The following is a 19711-nucleotide window of genomic DNA, read 5'->3' as shown; positions in this document are numbered from 1 at the left end:
GCAGCCGGCTGGACGGAGGAGCCTCTCTCTCCTCCAGGCCGCCGCACCTCCCTGCCTCTTCCTGCTCGCTCAGCCCTGAAGCCGGGCCAGAGAAGCCCCCTCCACCCCCGCCCACTGCAGTCACAAGGCAGCAGAGCCCCTCGCTAGACCGGGGGCCAAACGCTTGCTGCCCACCTGCAGAGCTCGCCACCTGCCACCTGCCCCACCGTCTAGCCCCCGTCCTGTCTCCATCTGCTGCTGGCCCCAGGGCGGCTTCCTCGGGCTCCTGCTAGCTCCACAGGCTGCTCCTTGCGCACCCATACCTGGATCCACCCCTTCAAGGCACCACACCCCAGAAGCAGGCCTCTCCCCACCCTCGTCCGGCAGGGGGGATTCTCTCCTCCCTCCGCACAGAGTGACCAGCACGGATGACAGCCCTGGCAGCCCTGGCAGCTTAAGGGCTTTGACGGGAGGCGAAGGGCTCCTGAAAGACAGCAGGTATAGCTACATGCCTGACACGTGACCAGGGAGGAGGCCAGAAGGAGCCGGCCTGGCCTGACCTGCCGTGGGAACTCCGAGACCAAGGACACAGCCTGCATTCATTGCACACTCTGGGCAGGAAGTATCCCCACCACTGGGGCGGCAGGGAGCTGACGGCAGAACAGGTGTCCAGGATATCAGAGAAACATTTCCTCATTCGCTCCCTTTAAATAAAAGCAAAAAGAGCCCTCACAGACCCCCCATGCGAGGACTTAACGGACTTCCACTGTGATTTGCACATATACAAAACAAAAGTAGGCATAAAACGGTGCCCGGGCACGCATGCGCGCACACACACACGTGCACGAAGCCAAAACAAATCAACCACCAAGAAAACTAGAGGGCTCAGGCTCTGGTGGTTCTCGCCTGCAATCCAAGCTACTTAGGAGGCTGAGATGGGGGGGGGGGGGGGAGGGAGGGGTCACAGCCTGAAACCACCCTGGGCAGGAAAGTCTGTGAGACTCTCATCTCCAGTTAGCCACCAAAAAGCTGAAGTGGAGCCATGGCTCAAATGTTAAGGGCCCTAGATCTGAGCAAAAAAGCTTAGGGACAGTGCCCAGGCCCAGGGTTCAAGCCCCAGGACAGGCACCAAAAAAGCAAAGAAAGAAAAGAGCAACGCAAAACACACCGCACATATCTAGCAGAGATGCTTACAAAAGGAGCTGCTTTGTCCAAAACAGCAGCCATTGGCCACCTAGGGCTCTTTCCCCGTAGATTACAGGGACACCCATGAAAAGTTGGGCTCCTGGCTGGGCCCTTTCCAGGGGTCTCAGAAAGTACCCGTGTCTAGCTGCCCATCAGTAGCACCCAGTGCCACGGGTGGTGAACTGGGCAGGGGAGAAGGGAGTGAGGTCTGGCCCCTCGACCTCCGGTGGGCCTTCTCCGCGGGTGGGGGGCCTAGACGTCGGGAGCTTGCATTTCTCTGCTGCGGGTCCGAGCGCACCCCTGGCCCCTGCGCCCAGGGAGGGCGGCAGACCGGACCGCACACTTGCAGGGGGGATGGCGGGTACGCGGGGGGGGGGGGTGGGGTGGGGTGGGCGGAGGTGCGGGCAGGTGCTCCGGCCCGGAGAAGCGGTCTGGGTGACCTTTCCGAAGGCGGGGTGCCCTCCGCGCGGGGGGCCCGGGCCCGGGGCCGCCTGGTCAGGATCTCGGGATCGCGGTGGGGACAGCCCTGGCTGAGCATCCAGAACGGGCGACGGCGGGCTCGGCGACGCGGGCCCCGGGCTTGGAGCCCTCGGGAGGCTCGGAGGCGACCTCGCGCCCGCTCCGCGTACCCGCGGCCCGCTAGGTCCCCGCCGGCCGCGCGGCGACGGCGACGGCGACGGCGACGGCGAGCCCCCGGCGGCGCGTGTGCGCGCGGGGCCGTGCCGCCCCGCCGGGCCCACCCTCCCCCGCCCCGGGCTCCGCGGGCACCCGGGCCCCTGCGCCCCGCGGCGGGAGGCGGGGCCGGGGCGGGGCCAGGAGCGGCGCGGGGCGGGGCCTTCCGGGGCGGGGCCTCGGCGGCCTATAAGAGGCGCGGCGCGGGGCGCGCGCCCGGCCGCAGAGCGAGCGCGCAGCAGCCGCCGCGGAGCGACCCTCGCCGAGCGCCAGGCCCCGCGCGCTTGCGTAGCCCGCGCCCCCTCGCCGCGCCCCGCGTCCCCGGCGCCCGGCCCGCCCGGCCCCGCTCCCCCGGCCGCCCGCCGCCCGCCCCGGACCCCGCCTCGCCTCGCAGGCCGCCGCAGCCCGCGCCGCCATGGGGGTGGAGGGCTGTACCAAGTGCATCAAGTACCTGCTCTTCGTCTTCAATTTCGTCTTCTGGGTGAGCGGCGGGGCGCGGGGCGGGCGGGCGGGCGGGCGCCGCGCGGACGCCGAGCTGCGGGGCCACCTGTGGGCGCGGGCCCGGGGCCCGGGGCTCGGGATCGCCGGGGCGGAGAGCCAGGCTTCGGGCCTCCGCGCGCATCGCGGCCCGGCCCCGCGGCTCGGGGCGGGGAGGGGGTGGGGGGCCGATGACAGCTGGCCGGGGCCCGGGCGGTGGAGCGGTCCTCGCGATCCCGCCCCCCCTCCCGCTCCCCGCCCCCAGTCCCGGCGGCCCGGACCCCCCTGCGCGGCCCGCGGGGAGGGGGGCTGGGGGGCGGGCCTCCCGGCGCCCCGCCCCATGAGCTCATCCGGGCCACCGCCCCTGCGCGCCGTCCGAGCCCTGGGGACGTCTGTCCCGTCTTCCCCACCGCACTCACCCCCCCCCTTCGCCCCCGTGCCGGGGTCTGGCCGTGGGCCGCGCGCACACCCGGGTGGTGCTGGTGCGCGCCGTGCCCCCCCCTGCTCCTGGGGACCCAGTTTCCCTCCTCACCCACACACATTCCAGCCTGGGACTGGCCCCGGGGAGCGCCCCGGGCGCCGAGGGGGGCCGAGGGGAGCGCAGCCCCGGGCTCGGAGTTGGCCAGGCTGCGGGAGGCCCTGAGGACCCGAGAGGTCTCTCCCCACCAGGGCCCCATTTCCTGCGGACGTGTGAGGTCTGACTGAGCCCAGCTCCGGCACTCTGAATCGGCGTTTCCACTCTTGGGTCCTCTTGGGGTGCGCACTTGGGTGTAGGAGGAGCTCCCCGGGGTGATCTGAGTTGTGCAGTACTTTCTCCCGACCTAAGGTGCTATCCATTGCTTTTGGTTTCCATGTCCCCCGTGGGTGAAAGATTTGGGGAGGGGTGGAGACTTCCCAGCCCCCCTGAGATTGAGAGTGGTGTTGCTGGCTGGACGCTCCTCCTCTGGGCAGTGCCGTGACCCTACTGCTGCCCTCCCCTGGCTGCCTCCCCTCCCAGGAGGAACCACGGGGCTGGCAGCCTTCCTCTCCCAAGTTGAGGCAGGGAGGGTAAACTTTCAACACGGCCCCTGGAGTGTGTAGGACTGGGGACATCTGTTTTCCATCTGGAGGCAGAGGATCCCAGGGCCGAGCTCGGGCCACTGACATATTCAGGGATGGCGGGGGGGGGGGGGCGAGCGAGGGGGGGAGACAAAAGACCGGACAGAACTTCCCAAGCCAGGCCGCGCTGGGTGACCTGCCACCCGGCCAGAGGGGAGCAGATGGGAGTCACAGGGGCGGCCTGGAGTCTGGGATGAGCCTGCCTGCTCTGGCCCAGACCTGAAAGAGGTAAATGCACATGTAGGGTGCCCCTCTCCTGTGCCATGGGGCCCCGCAGAGAGCCGAGGGCAGGTGGGAAGGGGCCCCTTTTGCCCTCTGAGCTGTGTGTGTATCAACTTGTGAGGCCCCTCCACCTGCCGCAGCGGGGAGCACTCCAGGGCTCTGGAGAGCTGGGTCTGGGTGAGGCTGTTTCCGCAGCAGCCAGGGTGGAGGCTCAACCCGTCCCTTGGGGAACTTCTTCTGGAGGCCTCTCCCAAGGGTCCGCCCTGTGTAGAGCTGCGGGAAAAAAACATATCCCTGTAAGTCTGTGGACCCTCTCACTCACTCTAGCCCTGCGACGACAGTGGTCAAGGATACAGAGCAGAGCCGGGCAGAACTGGTGGCAGAACTGGGCAGAGGTATCCCCCGCCTCCCCCCCCCCCCCCAGGCCTGCCCTGCGGCTGAGAACACCGTGGTACCCTGGAGTTGAACCTCAGTGGAGCCCCACCCTACTGCCCTGGTTCTTGGTCTCCTTCCACTAAAGTGGAAGTCCTCAGGGTCCCTTCCCCCTGGGGCTGTGGGCTCGTTAGCTAATGCGCCTGAGTGGAAACGAGGAGCTTGGCTGGGAAGCTCCAGGAAACGGATGCTAGGCACTATCCAGAAGGAGCTCCGCCACGGAGAGCCAGGCTGCGCTGGAGGAAGTGCTTGACTGAGGAAGGGGCATGGGCACCGGCTTAGCTGGCCCCGGGGCGGCCGGAAGTCAGAACACAGTGCTGTGCCCGGCTGGATGGCACTTCTGGAAAGTTTGTAGAGAAAAAATAGGGCTTTGATTGGCGTGGGCACCCCCACATCCCAGCCTGCTTCTGGGAGGAAGAGGAGGAGGGCGCCGGTTCTTACCCACCTGCACCGCAGGAAGAGGAGCAGCAGGCCACAGAGCAGGGTGGGCCTGGGAACTCCTGGCAGAGACACCCCCTCGCCCCCCCCCCCCCCCCGTACCCGAGACTCCCGGGAGCAGGGAGGAACGGCTGAGCTCTCACTCCGGGCCAGCCCGTGTCCTGGGTCAGGTGACTGGCCTGCCAGCAGGGGCCTCACTTAACTCCTCTGCAGAAGGAGCGTAGCACGGGGTTCTCCCCCCACCGGGGACAGAGCCATGTTCTCCGCTCAGGACTGGCGGCCCGTTGAGCCTGCTGCGGCTGGCGGCTCCCTTCCGGCGGCGCCCAGTGCCCGGGGGGCAGCCCTGCTACCTGGCAGTCAGTCCCCTGCTCCAGACAGCACATGACTGTCTGCCACCTCCCGGGCAGTGGCTCCTCCCCGAGAGTACTGCAACCCAGGCAGGCTCGGGGCTGTAGGTAGGGACTTCCTGAGCCTGGTTTCAGGGGAGGAGGACTTTCCCTGGCGCCCCCCGCTGTCTGTCTGCCCGGCGGCTCTGAGTAAAGAACGGTTGGGACCGGCTAGGAAGAGGAAGTCTGTGGTTTGACTTGGTGTCTGGGAAATGAGGGGCAGGGAGGGGCAAGGAGGTAAGGTCCTGGACCCTGAGGGTCCATTGCAGCTCCCAACGAGCCCCCCACGTGTTCCAGGGCTTACACCCCCCGCCTCTCATCCTAGCTCCTCTCCAGAATACAGGTCACCCCAATTTCTGCTTCCAAGCTAGCTGAGCAGGCCGACCCCCAACCTCAAGTCCCGATTTCAGTATCTGGACTCCAGCTGAGGGGAGGAGCCTCTGTCATAAAAGCAATGGAGTCCAGGCGCCTGAGGGAGGAGCCGGGGTCACCCCTGCCCCCTTTCCCCCCGGGTCTGTGGGATGGGAGTGGAGGACGCCCCCCCTGCCTGTCACTCTGTGGCCGACACCAGGGCAGGCCAGACTGACCCGATTGATGTGCAGGGCCAGCGGGGCGGCTTCGGGGCACTGCCCTGTTCCAGGGACTCCTCCGGAACCAGTGTCACCCAGCCTCGGTCCGGGCGCCTTTCCCTGCCCAGCAGGAGGGGCTGGCGTGCCCGGGTCCCACCCGCGCCCCTCTGCCTGGCTGGCACCAGGTCAGGGACTGAGTCACCCGGGACCCCTGGGTGTCCTCCAGGTGGGTGGGCCTAGGGTTTTTGCTTTTAACTTTTAATTCACTGTTCTTATACAGGTGATTACAGAGGAGGTGGTAGTTACAGAAGTCAGATAAAGAGTACTTTTTTTTTCCCAGTCCTGGGGCTTGAACTCAGGGCCTGAGCACTGTCCCTGGCTTCTTTTTGCTCACGGCTAGCACTCTACCTCTTGAGCCACAGCGCCGCTTCTGGCTTTTTCTGTCTATGGGGTGCCGAGGAATGGGGTGACCCCCTGCACGGCCGGCCGCTCTGCCGTGCCGGTGCGAGGCGGGGAACGCCGTGAGTGCCGGACACACTCGAACCGGGGTGCCCGGCTCTGCAACCTGGAACCACCTCACAGTGGAGGTGAGCGCGCCCTAGGCCAGGGTAGGGGGGACCCCCCCGCCTGCGGTCTCAATGCCCTGGAGACGGGATGGGGAGCCAGCCAGGCGGGCCCGAGCCCTGGAGCTCCCAGCCCCCTCCCGCCTTGCAGAGGTGCCCCTGGCTTGCCTTAGAGGGGCTGCCCCCTTGTCCCCGGCCCACACCGCATGGGGCCGCCGTCGAGAAGAAGGCGAGAGGCCGGGGGGCCCGTGTGACGTCTCCGTGTGGTGTTGTATCTATCGCACACGCTGCGCCGTGGCCCGTGGCCCGTGGCCTGCGCCACCTCCTGTGTCCGGGCACCGCTGTGGCTGACGGGGAGCTCCTGGTAGGACTGCAGGACGCCGGGCACAGCAAGGCGCAAGCAGGAGGGCCCTGTGCCCCCTGCCCTCTGGGGGCTCAGAGGCCCGATCCCCCGAGCGGGCCCCGGGGCCCGGGAGGTGCCAGGCGTGAGAGGCGGAGCTGCTCACCTCCGGCCTGCCCAGGTTTCCTGGAGCGTCGCACCTGTCGCCGCCGCCTGGCACCGTGCTCTGGCAGAGGCCTGGCTCCGCACCCCAGAGGCGTGGCCCAGCCTGGGCCGCTGGGAACTTTCCCCTCTGTGCCCCGGGGGGGGGGGGGGATAACCCTGGCCGCCAGCACGCCCGGCGGCGGCTCTGGGCTGTTAGCGGGAAGTGGCGCCGAGGCTCCGGTTGGGCCGTCGGCTCCCCCCATCCCCGTCTGGGGCTCCCCTCCCCCCAGGAGGGAGGAAGTTTGCCACACGGGTGCCGTAGGTGGCGGCGCCTGGCCCGCCGGGGCCTCCTCCACCCCCTCTGTCCACCCAGCCTTCTTTCTCTGAAGCTCCGAGTGCGAGGCTCCGGCCCACCCTTCCCTGCGGGCTCTGTGATCCACACATCCTCCCTTAGGGCCCCACGGGCCGGAGGGGCTTTCCGGGGGCCGGCGGGCACCTCCTTGCACCCCACCTGGGAACTAGGGTGCGTGTGCAGTCCGGCTCCGGGAGGGGTCTGGGCGGGCACCCCGACTCCCCAGTGCCCGGGGACAGCAGGGCTGTCGGCCGCAGCTGTGCACACACCTGGCCCCCGTGTCCCCGGCCAGCCAGCCGTGCGTGGGGCTGGGGCCTCGCCGTGACACCTATTTTTAGCCACGGGCCGGGCCGCTTCCTGAGGCGAGGGCCTCTCGAGGCAGCGCCGCGCTTCCTGGCGAGGTGCAGATTCCTGTCCTTCCCTCGGACTTCCTTCCCGCCCGAGCGGCCCAGGGCTCTGGCGTGAGGCCAGGCTGGGGTCCTGGGGCAGCAGCCCACCTCCTGGGAGGGCTTGAGGGGGGCTCTGGCATCCCCCACCTCCACCCCAGTGCCAGGCACTCTCCTTTTTTGTTTCATTTTGCCAGTGCTGGGGCTTGAACTCGGGGCCTGGGCACCGTCCCTGGCTTCTTCTTGCCCAAGGCTAGCACTCTGCCACCTGAGCCACAGCGCCCCCCCTGGCTTCTTCTGTGCGCGCTAGGCAAACCCCCTACCGCTAGGCCCCATTCCCAGTGCTCAGGCACTGTCCTTGTGATGTCTGGAACACGGGGTGGTCAGCCTGCACCCCCTGCCTCCTCCCCCCCCCCGCAGTGAATGCAGGCCCCGCGGGGAACTCCCGTCCTGCTTCTGGTGCCTTTCCAAGCCCCCACCCACCCCAGGCCCTTGGTCTTCCCCTCCCCCGCCACCCCCCTTCTCTAGGAAGGAAGGGTCTGGCAGGCTACACTGGGAGTTGTCTTTGCTAGCCACTGAAATGTGTGGGCTGGCTTGGGGGAGCTGCTCGGACCAACAGGTGGGGGTGACGGGATCCTGGCCCCTTCCTGGGGGAGGTGTCTGCTGAAGTGTGGGGTGCCTTTGGGGAGCTGCACTCCTAGCTGGGGTCTGACCCAGGTGGGCAGCGGGCCTAGGGTGGGGAGTGGCCTTGCCCCACCCCCTGCAGCTGCCTCTGGGATGCAGACTGGCCGGACGGGGGCTCCAGGTGCTTCGCGGCCTCCTCCCCCGTCTTAGAATCGAGCTGCTTACGCATTCTCAGGAAGGAGGAAGAAACAAAATCTTTCGTAGAGTTCTGAAAACTTTCTGTTCCTTTGTCTGGGCCTGGGCAGGAGCCAGGCCTTGACCCCTGGAGTCCCCTTCCTCCCCACCCCCAGCGGGGGAATCTTCGGGTGTGGGGGTCTCTCTGGCCGTGTCCCGTGGGCGGGCATTCTCATGACGCCGACGCATGGCCCTGCGTGGGCGAAAGAAGGGATTTGGGTTTTGCTCTGTGTTATGAACCCGCAGTGTTCACGCGGCTGTCAGGAGGGAGGGGTCTGGGCATCCTGGGTAGCACTGAGGCAGAGAGGGGCCTGAGATTGCTGGAGTCACGGAGGACCGGCAGCCAGGGCTGGGGGCGAATGACCTTCACGCCTGGGCCCCTGCCAGCCCTGCGTTCCCCCAGATACAGCTCTTCCACGGCGGCTCCTGCAGTCCCTTTGGTCTCTCCGCCAGTGGAGGACTCCAGCGGTGGCAGCCGAGGTCAGGGTCCCACCTGGAGAAGGGTTAGGAGCGGGCGGACAGCCCGTCCTTCCGCCGGCGCGGGCCTCCGACGTGGGGAAGTTCCATTAGACAGATTTCATTTGCGTGTGCTCGACACAGCCCAAACGGACATGTGGAGCAACAGCCGAGTAAGTTTTGACACACTTACCCCTTACGAAGTGCACCCCCAAGCGTCCTGGGGGCCTGGAGCCCTGGGTGATCCCTGTCTTCCCGGCAGATCAGATGCCGGGCCGTCCTGCTCACTAGGCTGTCTAGGCTGTCTCAAGGACATTTGCATTTCTGCTGCTCCAGTGTCAATGGAGTCCAGTTGCATGCTCTTTTGTTCTCCACTCTGTGTACTTGTCAGGAATTCCTGGGCCACCCTGCAGCCCCTCCCCTCTTCACCGGAGGACACTGAGCCTGGCTAGCCCGGGCCAGTCACCCAGCCTGTGTAGGGGCCGTTCTCCGTGCCCAGCTCGGGGGCAGGTGGCTGGGGGAGGGGAGGCGGGGTGGGCTTGCGTCCTGTGCAGCAGGCTGCAGAAGCCCAGGGCCCCGGGGTGCACGGCCCCCTCTGCGGCGGCGGCACCTGCCGCCCAGGTAGAACGCCCGTCCTGTCTGTGGCTCATCACTTGTTAGTGTCGAGTTAGGGGAAGTCCACATGTTTTGACCACACGTCCTTCATTAGAAACTTGCCCGTCCAGCTGTCCGTGTGTGTGTGTGAACGAGCATATCCACAGGTATTGAAGAGCAGGTGTATTTCCAGGCTCTGACTCCTGCGGACCGCCAGCCTGGCTCTCGGGCTCTCCCGTGTGTGCACGAGGTCACAGCGCTTCCTGTGTCCTCTACTCTTCTTAGAGGAGTCCCCAGTGCCCTGTGCCCGGCTCAGGGGTCCTTGCTGGGTTCCCAGCCTCCGCCCCGGTGCTGGCCCAGTGCCTTCCTCCGCGTGTCCCCTCCCCCATGTGGGGGCTCTGGCCACCCTCTGGACCAGTGAGGAGGGCAGGCCGAGACCCCCCCCCTCCTCCCGGCGGCCCTGTCACCCTGGCGGGAGGTGGGATAGGCCAGGCTTGCACCCCTGGGCGGGAAGGGCTGGGGCTGGTCTGGAGGCTGGCTCCCCCTCCCCAGAGCCAGGGTAGCAGGCGTGGGTGTTGGACCCAGCCTTGCCTCCTCTCGTTTCTGTGGGCCGATGGCCCCTGCCCGGCCAGGGGGAGGGTGTGGGCCCGGCCGGGCTGCTTCACACACAGGTGGGCAGACGGAGGGAGGTGGCCCGCCGGTGACCCCACAGCTTAGGTGGCTGAGTCAGTCTGCAGCCAGGCCCCCGCGACCACGGGGAGCGGCCGGGGCTCCCTCCCCCACCCCCGTCCCGTCCCGGAACGTCAGAACGACCTCTGGACCAGTTTCCCAAGGAAATACATGATTTCCAAGGCTGGCCGCGGAGGAAGCCAGGGTTGCCGGGGCAACTCCCAGCCTCCCCCCCCTCCCACCCCCGGGTCCAGCTCGGGAGGAGCCTCGGCCAGCTCCCGGGGCCAGCGGCCGACCCCTGCCCTCCCGCGGGCGGGGCAGGCACGGGGTGGGGCAGGGGAGCTGTCTGCTGTGGGTGTCTAGCACGGGGCCACCTGCTGGAAAGGCCTCTGACCGGGGCGCAGGCCGAGTAGGCCTCACCCCTCCCCACACCGCTGCCCAGCTGTCACTTACGTAAGAGAAACCACAGTCCCAGACAACGGGGTGAGGTCAGAGGGGGCCCTCCCCCTGCGGGAAGGGGGGGCGGGAGGCCGGCTCAGACCCCACCGCCCTTCTGTGGTTTTTAGGTCAGCCTCCCGGTGGTGGTGTGGGGGAGAGGGTACCCCCAGGGCTACTCCGAGCTCTGCTCAGTGGCAGCCCACTGGTGACATTCAGGTGCCGATCCCTGCTTGCATCCTGCTGCCGTGGGAGCTGGAGCTCTGTGCTACTAGATGCTTCTCTCTAGCCTCACGGGGCTTACGGCCTCCGTTCCCCTGACCAGCGAGCATTCCTGCGTGGCTCCGGCGTGGGCTCCGGCGTGGGCACGCCAGCGCGCCCCGAGGAGAAGGGCGGGGCTCTGCCCCTGGAAGTCCTCCCACCCAGCTCCAGCCCTGGCGCCCTGGCCCCGGGCCTCCGGGGGTGTGGCGTGGAGGAGGGCCGAGCTCCAGACCCGGGGAGCCGGCATCGGGCTCCCCGAGGGGCACCCCGGCTCCTGGCCCTGCCTCTCAGCTTGACCTTTCCCAGCCGTCTCTGCGCAGGGCGGAGCAGCTGGTGTGTAGGACCCAGGCCCAGGAGCAAGCACTCTGTCCTCCCACTCTGGGGCCCAGAAAGGATCGATTGTTCTGTCCCTGGTGTCCCCGGGCTGCCCCAGGGAGGAGCCCTCCCGGGGCCTGGAGGCGAGGCAGGCAGAATCTGAAGGGGACTCGGCCCCCAGCCCTCCAGGGCCAGTCCACTTGGCTAAGGTCCTTCTGTGCCAGTTGACAAGCTGTTGAGGGCTCTTCACCTGTCTGCCTTCCCGAGCAGAGCCCCCTCCGAGCCCCGCTACCCCTGTGCCCGGGAGCCTCGGTCCCCAGGACGGCAGCGGTAGCATCCGGGGTGCCACCAGGCCCTGGGTGGGGGCGCCTGGTCGTTTCTCTCTGGCAGCAGAGACTGACACCAAAGTCCCCACCGAGCTCCGGACTCGGTGCGAGGCACCCGGGGACCCGGCTCTTCCCGGCGCACAGTTCCCGTGGCCGCTGGCCACGCGTGGAAGACCAAGGCCTCGTCCACCGGGAGCCGGAGGGGAGTTCACTTTGTGTGTGTCCGTGTGGTATTTGGGGCGCACCGAGCCTGGGGAAGGCTCTTCCCAGTTGGTCTGGAATGCAGACTTCGTGGGGTGCCCCGCATCTAACTTGGAGCCAGGGGACAGACGGGCATTCTCGCTCTTCCCGCAGCTGGCTGGAGGCGTGATCCTGGGCGTGGCCCTGTGGCTGCGCCACGACCCGCAGACCACCAGCCTGCTCTACCTGGAACTGGGAGACCGGCCGGCCCCCAGCACCTTCTACGTGGGTGAGTGACGCGGGCGTGAGGGTGGGCGGGGCCCCCAGGCAAGAGGCCGCTGAGGTCTGGGGGTGAGGGGTCCGGGCCTGGGTGGGGCGCCGGGCAGGAGCGGGGAGGGGGACTCCTGGAAGAGGCGGGGTCTGAGGCCGGTGTGGGTCACAGAGTGGTGCTGAGTGGCTGAGCTGCGGGGCGGAGGCCCCGCCGGACCCCGACGGGCAAGGGAGGGTCCGCCGGGCTGGGAGCCGCGGAGATCCTATTTTAACCTGGGTATTTCTGGGAAGGCTCCCGGGCGGAGCTGAAGCAGCCGGAGCCCCCTGGGGAGGGCCGGAGGCGCCGTCTCCTCCTCTCCCACGCAGGCTGCTGCCACACCTCGCGGCCTTATTAGGACGTCTGTGGGGGACTGAGCCGCCCCTCCGTGGAGGCGGGGCCGAGGGAGGGGCCTGGCATGCCCCCTCTCCCCCCTGAGGTCTCCAGTGTTTGGGAGATGTTCTGCCCTTTAAAGGAGGGGCCCCTGGCCCAGAGTGCCCAGCTGGGGCCTGTCCTCCCCCCTCGGCTTGGGCCCCAGGCCCGGCTGCGGAGCGGGGCCCCGACGCTCCCTCTGGGGCTCCGGAGCTCCGGGGCGGCCGAGATGGCTGAGCACCCGGGCTGCCATTCCTCCTCCGGCCCCTGGACAGGCCGGCACGCCTCTGGAGGGCCCCATGGCGGGGACCGCAGGAGCAAGCCTGCCCGGCCTGGGGGCTCATGAGGAAAGATGGGGCGCCCTTCGCCAGCATCCCCATAAACAGACCCGTTAGCGCGGGCTCAGCTCCAAGGGACCGGGGTGGAAGGGGCGCAGCTGAGCCCGGGCCCTCTGAGCCCTTGAGGGGCTTGTCTGTCCCGAACACCCCTTCCCGGCCTTGCTCCTCTCCTGAGGTAGCAGCAGTATTGGGGGTCAGAGGAGTCGAGCAGCCAGGGCCTGTCCCCTCATCCCTGCCATCCCCCGAGCTGGGAGCCGTGTCTGGCACATTCCCCGTCCCCTCTGGGATGACGGGCTGGGTGGCTTTTCAGGGCAGGCGGTTTGGCACCGGCCCTGTGGCGGGGCAGCTTGGAGTCTCCTGGGCTGGGACAGGAGCAGAAGGCGCTCCCCCTGGGGTGGGGCTGGCCGGGGTGAGAGCAGGGCAGGAGGGGCACACTGGCCTCGCGGAGGGCTGCGCCCTGGACCCCCCCCCCCCCCGGGCTGTGCTGGGTGGCACTGGACACATCTCCGGTACCAAGCGCTCACCACGGGTCCAGCTCCAGCAGGCCAGCGGCCTCCCCCGGGCGTGGGGGACGGGGACAGCCCCAGGTGTTGCGCCACTTGGCAGGGGCTGCCGTCCCCGGCTGGCACCAAGTCCTGGCCCACCCCGGGTTGTCCTTCTGGAGCCCCCGTGGCTCCTGGGCCCGGCTGTGGGGAGCAGATGTGGTCCTGTCAAAGGCTCTTTGTCCGGTGCCGGGAAGAGGGCTGAGTTGGCTGACTTGCTTAGCACCCCGGGGGGACTGCGGGGAGCTCTTGGCCTCGGGGGGGCTGAGGGCGGCCCTGGGGTTGGGTGCCGGCCTCCTGTCCTCAGGGAGCCTCTGTGTCCGGGAAGAGCGGTACTCTCGGGCCTGACATCACCTGGGGGAGCCTGAGGGGACCCCAGGAGGCTGTCTCCTCCGGGGGCTGTTTGCAGGGCTGGAGGCGGTTCTGCCCCCCGGAGGGGAGCCACCTGCCAGGTGTCCCCCGTGAGGAGAGCGTCTCCTCGGTCCGCGGAGGCCCCAGGCCCCGTCCATCTCAGAACCTGGCAGGAGTTCCAGCCCTGGCTCCTCTTCCCGGGGGCTGTCGGGGCAGAGGACAATGGGCCTGGTTTTGAGCCGGGAGGCTGGGCTGCCCAGCGGCGTTGTCGTGGAGACGGGGGCGGGCCGGGCCTGCTGCAGGGCTGGGAGGGCTCTGCAGGGACCGGGGCGACCTTGCCCAAGGGATCGAAGGGCCAGGGCTGGCGGGGCCCCTGGGCTGCGGGGCCCCTCGCCCTCAGGGTGGAGCTGCTCGTCCAGCTGGGCCACAGGCACGAGCACAGCTCAAACCCTGGCATCCCCACGGGGGGCGCGCGGGGCACGCAGGGCCGGCTGCCGTGGGGTCGCCCCGCCGCCTGCGGAGACTCACGCAGCTCCTGTGCGCCACGGCCCAGGGGTTCCCCGAGCAGATGTGGGGTGGCCGGGTGTGCACACAGGACGTCCGTGAAGCACGCACGCACACACGCACGCACGCACGGCTGCGTTCCCCGCGCGCGTAGGCACCGCTCAGTCCTCCCAGCGCCGCGGGCTCTCCCGTGTGGTTCTGGGGAACCCGGAGACACAGACCCAGCCTCTCTCAGGCCCCCCACTCACCCTCCGCCTCCCCCCACAGGCATCTACATCCTCATTGCCGTCGGGGCCGTGATGATGTTCGTCGGCTTCCTTGGCTGCTACGGCGCCATCCAGGAGTCCCAGTGCCTGCTGGGGACGGTAAGCTGCGTCTGGGCTTGGGAGGAGACACCAGCCGGCCCGGGCAGGCGCCAGCCCAGACCCGCGGGCCGTGGTCCAGCCCAGCGAGCCTCGCTGGGGCCCTGGACGCCAGAGGTCAGCTGGCCGCCTCAGCACCTTCTCCGCACTCTCACGTCTTTGGTTTTCCTGTTGGTTCATAAATGAAGTCTCTGGTCTGCGGTTGATGGCTATGGTGTGTGGCCTCAAGGCTGAGTTCCAAAGAGGACTCTCCTCTTTCCTTACCAATAGCCATAAATACCCTTGCCACCCCAAGGTCACACCAGCTTCTGGTGGAACCCAGGGCTGGCCGGCTTGGGGCAGGGGGGTGGCGAAGGGAGCCTGCCATTGTACCCAGGTGGGGAAGCGGGCGTGTGCAGGTTCTCTTGTCCTCCTGGGGAGCAGGGGACAGGATCAGGGAAGGTGGGGTTCACTGCTGCTGTAGCCTCAGGACTTGCCACCTGCAGAATCTGCCCTGCCCCGGGCCTTGTCCTTGCTCTGCTCAGGATGTGGGCTGGTGGCTACTCTTAGCTCCCAGTACACCCCTGTTGGCCATGCAGGTCCTTTTCTTAGAGGGCCCCTTGCTGTCCTGGGGGCTCTGTCCACAGCATGTCCCCTCTCTGTCCCCAGTTCTTCACCTGCCTTGTGATCCTCTTTGCCTGTGAAGTGGCTGCTGGGATCTGGGGCTTTGTTAACAAGGACCAGGTAAGCTTGGGGCCCCACAAAACGGCAGGGGTGGGAGCAGCAATCTGCACGGGTTGTGGGGAGTAGATCAGCCCAGCCCGGGGTTTTCAGGGTGCTCTGTGGACCGCTAGGGCTCCGTGGGGAAGGCAGTGCCGGGCCAAGCACGTGGGGAAGCTTCGTGCTCTTGCGGGGGGACGGCCCCTGGCTGCACCCCACCACACTTCTCCCCAGATTGCCAAGGACGTGAAGCAGTTCTACGACCAGGCCCTGCAGCAGGCGGTGGTGGACGATGATGCAAACAATGCCAAGGCTGTGGTGAAGACCTTCCATGAGACGGTGCGGCGGGGCTGGGGAGGCCGTGAGCCCGGGGCTAGGGGTGTGGCGGCCAGGAGCCCGGGGCTGGGGGTGCCTCACCTCTGTGGACCAGGCCTGCTGCAGGCCAGACCTCAGTAGCAGAAAAGGACCCGGCTGGGTGACTGGGTGACGGCTCCCCAGCCCAGGGTCCAGCGGGGGGGGGCGGGCGGGGGCCCCCCGGTTCCTTTGCGGAGGCACGATGGTATGTGTCCTCCGCCGCTCTCTTCTGCCCTGTGGGGCTCGGGGACATTCTCCCCACGTGCGGAGGGCTCACCACAGCCCGCTTGATCTCCACAGCTCAACTGCTGTGGCTCGTCCACGCTGACCACGCTGACCACGTTAGTGCTGAGGAACAACCTGTGTCCCTCAGGCAACAACGCGATCACCAGCATGCTGGAGGTGCCTGGGGCCCAGTGGGGCGGGCAGGGGTTGGGTGGGTGAGCCGCGCAGGGCCCCCCCCAGGGGGACTTGGCCCTGACTGTGTAGCCCAGCACGGAGGCACGGGTGGGGGCGGGGGAAGTCGGTCCGTGTGTCACGCCAGCAACTCTAGGGCGTGCTGACCGACGGTGGCCCGGGCTGCGTGTGTGGGGTTTGTGTTTATTTTTAAACGGGTAGAAGCAGCTAAGCCCTGGGCAAAGGCCCAGCTGCTGCAGGTGGGGGTGGTAGCCAGGGTTCCTCCATGCCTTCATGCCTGAAGCTGGCCCCTGAGCCCCCCCCCCCCCCCCCCGCCTTGGTCATCCCTGCAGGGCGACTGCCACCAGAAGATCGATGAGCTCTTCTCGGGAAAGCTGTACCTCATTGGCATCGCCGCCATCGTTGTGGCCGTCATCATGGTGAGCTTCGCGTTCCCCCACCACCGGGGGCTGCCGCTCCGTGGACCCGGGGCGCTGACCTTCCCCGCCTGCCCCCCCACAGATCTTCGAGATGATACTGAGCATGGTGCTGTGCTGTGGCATCCGGAACAGCTCCGTGTACTGAGCCCCCGCGGGCCCGGTCACAGGGACCCCTGCGGAGCCGACAGAGGGACCGGAGGCCGCCGCGGGCCGCCGCCACCTGTGTATATAATGTTTCCGGTATTACTCTGCTACACTTAGCCTTCTCACTTCCGAGGTTTTGTTTTGTTTGAACTCTCCTGTTAACTTGGGGGCTGTGAGGGTGGAAGCCGGCCGGGGCCCTGGAGACCACGCTGTGCTTCCAGGCTCCCGGGGCTCCGCCTGCTGACCGAGGCCTCTCAAGGCTGCTCGTCCGGAGGTCCGCGTGGCTGAGCTGGGGGCTGTGTCCACCCAATCCGCCCATCCTGTGGGCTGCACAGCCCCCTTCTTTTTAATCCTTGCCCCTCTCCTCCCCCATCCCGAGAGCTGGGTCTGTGAGCAGTCTTATATGCCTTCAATGTACTTGTCCTTTCTAACACGTCACCTTCAGCTGTAATTACATCTTAAACAGTCATTTAATAAAGAAGGAAAAACCAGGCATGCTAACGGGACCGCGTGAGACCTCTTCCTGTGCCAGTGGCATCTAAGACCCCGAGAGAGCCTGGCGTGGGCACGGCTTGGCTTGGGGTTTTGCTCAGGCAGCGTGGGCCCAGAGGGCCTGTGGGCCACGGTAGCTGGGCGGGGCTGGGTCCCGGGAGCTGGTGTCTGGCTCCAAGTCCCTGCCTGGGCCCTGGACTCCGGGCTCGACCTCATTCTCACTTCGGCCGTTGGGATACACTATGCTCAGAGATGGGTGGCAGGGGCGGTGGGCTGCGCAGAGGAGGACCACTGCCCTTGCCCTGGCCATGCCAGGCTGAGTAACTGGGGGGCTATGGGGCTGTTGGGGGAGGGCTGCGGCCCACTGCGGTGAACCTCCAGTGAAGCGGCCCCGGGCCCCCCACTGTTGCTTTCCCCCTGGTCTGGAGTCCCCTGCGCAGCGCTGCGAGCTGCCTCCCCCGTGGGGGCAGGGGTGGTGTTCAAGTGGCCCGGCCTGGGCATCGCACCTGCTCCCCTCCTGGTGGAGGGCTCCCTCCTCCCCGCGCCCCGCGGGCTCTGGCCTGGCCACGGGCCGGGGGGCGCCTTGTGCACCGCGTGGGGGACGGGGGCCGGCCGTGCTTCCCTCCGATCCGGAGAGCGGCCGTGCCACCCGCCGGGCCCAGGCCGCTACCACCGCAGGCCAGGGCGTCCTTCCGGCTGGGCCGCGCGGGTTGCCGGAGGACCGGGGCCCGGCGGGTACCGGCCCGCGCAGGCCGGCTTCCGGTGGGAACCGGAAGTGCCCGAGAGGGTCGCGTCCCGCCGGCGCCACGACTCGCTTCCCGACTCGCGGCTTCCGGCAGGCGGCGCTAAAACCTGGCGAGCCTGCGCAGCGGCAGCCCGGAGCCTTGTGGGAGCGCGGTCCTGGCTCCGCCCCTTCCTCCGTCCTAGGTCAATTCCGGGCGCCGGGACGTGAGGCGGACGCGCGCGTCGCAGGTCCCAGAATGCCTCGGGCGGTCTCTCGGTGCCTTGTGGGAGTTGTAGTTCCGCGGGCCCGGCGGCTTCCGCGCGCGGAGGTCCGGGAACTCGGTTTCCCAGAGGGCCGAGCGCGGGCGGGCGGGCGGGCGGGCGGGGACCGCGGCGCGAGTGCGGCGGGTTCCGGACGCCGCGAGCCCGCCGAGTCCCGGCGGCGAGGAGCCCGGCGCCTCGGCGACCTCGGCACCGGAGCCTGGCAAGTGCCCCGCGCGGCTCCGCGGGCCCGCGGCGGACGCAGGGCGGCGGGAGGGAGGCCCGGCCGCGCCCGGGGCGCCCCGTGCGGGGTCGGGGGAGGCGGGCGGCCCCCGTCCCCGCCGCCGGCTGCTGAGGGTTGCCTCTCTCTCCTCAGCGCCCACCCCGCGCACGGCCGCCCGCCTGCCCGGCCGAGCCGGCGCGCCCGGGCCCCGGTGCTCATGGCCAACGCCGAGGCGGGCCGGGCCGCCCTGGGCCTGGAGGACGACACGCTGCCTTCGGACACCGCGTCCCTCAGCGACTCCGACTCCGACCTCAGCCTGCCGGGAGACGCGGAGGCGGCGGGGCTGTCCCCGCGGGGACCTCCCGGGGAGGCCGAGGAAGACTCGGGCACCGAGGAGCCCGCGGAGCCCCCGTCGCCCCCCGGCCCCGTGCAGCCCTTCCACCTGCGGGGGATGAGCGCCACCTTCTCCCGGCGCAGCCACAGCATCTTTGACCGCCTGGAGGGGGCCGCCCGCAGCCTGCCTCCCCCGGCCCCCCACACCGGCGCGGACGACAGTGTTAGCTTCGAGCAGCCTCCCGCGAGGGGTCTGAGCGGGGCCCTTGGGGGCTCCGGCACCCCGGGGGTGCCCCCTGTCCCGGACTACGTGGCGCACCCCGAGCGCTGGACCAAGTACAGCCTGGAAGATGTGGCCGAGACAAGCGAGCTGGGCAATCGGACTGCTGCCCTGGCCTTCCTGGGTGCTCGCGCCCGGGCAGCCCCCGCAGACTACCCGCCCTCCTTCAACCAGGACCCCTCCAGCAGTGGGGAGGGCAGGGTGGTCTTCACCAAGCCCGCTCGAGCCGAGAGGAAGAGGGTCCTGAGGAAGGAGGGTGCGCTGGGTGCAGGCCGCGAGGGTCCCGTGGAGCTGGCCCACCTGGCAGGGCCTGGGCCGGAGGCTGAAGAGTGGAGCGGCTCCCAGGGGCCGCCAGAGGTAGGGGTGGCATCGGGGGGTGTCCACGCGGGGTCCTCGCCGGGCCCTCCCGGGGTAGAGGCTGTTGGCTTCCATGGCAGCAGGAAGCGGAGCAGAGAGCACTTCCGGAACAGAGGCGGAAGCCTGGAGGACCCAGGGGCTGGGGTGTGAGCCCGGGCGGCCAGCCTGGCCACGCTGCCGTCGCCTGTCCTACCTCTCTGCCTCCCCTGGGGTGCTGCTGCAGGTGGGGAGAGCACCTTCTCAGGAAGGAGCTGGTGAGCTGCCGGTGGGGGGCACCAGCAGTCCTGGTGAGGGCTCCGGGCCTGTGGGGGGGTGTGCCTGGAGTCGCTGGAGCCCTGCTCCTCCCTGGTGCCCCAGTCTGGGAGCAATAAAGGCGTTGGGTCTTCCTCAGGTTCTGTGTATGGGTCTGTTCTCCCTGAGGGCTCTGTCTGCAGCAGTCTTCCACAGCCAGGGACCCTGCCCTATCCAGGCTCTCTCAAGACCCCATCCCTAGGGTTTTCAGTGCACACCTGCCTTCTCACTGATGGGTCTATGCGAAGGACGAGCCTGCGGTTACAGGGCGCCCAGCTTTGCCCTACCTGTGTCCCTGGCGGCCTACGGGACCCCATCGGCCCTGGCCCTGCAGACCACAGGCCTCAGAGGGGGCTGGGCACGTGGAATGTCCTAGGGGTGCACTGCAGGACTTGGCCTGGGCACGGGGGTTCAGGGTGGTGATCCTCGATGGTACCCACGACCCGCATGGCTGGCCGGGTCTGCCCTGCCCTGCCCTCTGCAGCCTGGCTTCGGGCCTGGAGAAGGCCAGGCCACGCGGCCCCCAGGTGTCCTGCTGCGGTGGCAGCTGTCAGGTCCAGTAGGGTGCGCGTGCTGTGGTCTCCTCTGGAAAGTTAAGTGGCACT

General features: G+C 68.5%; 2 protein-coding genes across 2 annotated transcripts; both read left to right on the top strand.

Moving 5' to 3' along the window:
* The first annotated feature begins 2147 nt into the window (after window positions 1–2147).
* Cd81 (CD81 molecule) lies at window positions 2148–16647 on the top strand. Its single transcript, XM_048361047.1, has 8 exons — window positions 2148–2317; window positions 11512–11626; window positions 14019–14116; window positions 14762–14836; window positions 15047–15151; window positions 15467–15568; window positions 15916–16002; window positions 16085–16647. The coding sequence occupies exons 1-8, from the start codon at window positions 2252–2254 to the stop codon at window positions 16145–16147; spliced, it is 711 nt and encodes a 236-aa protein (XP_048217004.1). The 5' UTR covers window positions 2148–2251; the 3' UTR covers window positions 16148–16647.
* Window positions 16648–18025: 1378 nt separating this feature from the next.
* On the top strand, window positions 18026–19298 carry Tssc4 (tumor suppressing subtransferable candidate 4). Its single transcript, XM_048361046.1, has one exon. It carries the CDS (start codon window positions 18063–18065, stop codon window positions 18963–18965), a length of 903 nt encoding a protein of 300 aa, XP_048217003.1. The 5' UTR covers window positions 18026–18062; the 3' UTR covers window positions 18966–19298.
* Window positions 19299–19711: the final 413 nt, after the last annotated feature.

The sequence above is a fragment of the Perognathus longimembris genome, chromosome 13 (assembly GCF_023159225.1).
Source record: "Perognathus longimembris pacificus isolate PPM17 chromosome 13, ASM2315922v1, whole genome shotgun sequence".
Lineage (NCBI taxonomy): Eukaryota > Metazoa > Chordata > Mammalia > Rodentia > Heteromyidae > Perognathus > Perognathus longimembris.
Note: the sequence above shows the minus strand (reverse complement) of the source record. Positions and strands in the feature narration are given on the sequence as shown.

Excerpts from the sequence above, each read along its gene's own strand:
- Tssc4 (XM_048361046.1), top strand. The coding sequence starts at position 18,063 with ATGGCCAACGCCGAGGCGGGCCGGGCCGCCCTGGGCCTGGAGGACGAC.
- Cd81 (XM_048361047.1), top strand. The coding sequence starts at position 2,252 with ATGGGGGTGGAGGGCTGTACCAAGTGCATCAAGTACCTGCTCTTCGTC. Across the intron at positions 14,837-15,046 it reads GCTTTGTTAACAAGGACCAG|ATTGCCAAGGACGTGAAGCA; the intron begins GTAAGCTTGGGG and ends ACTTCTCCCCAG. Across the intron at positions 15,569-15,915 it reads CGATCACCAGCATGCTGGAG|GGCGACTGCCACCAGAAGAT; the intron begins GTGCCTGGGGCC and ends TCATCCCTGCAG.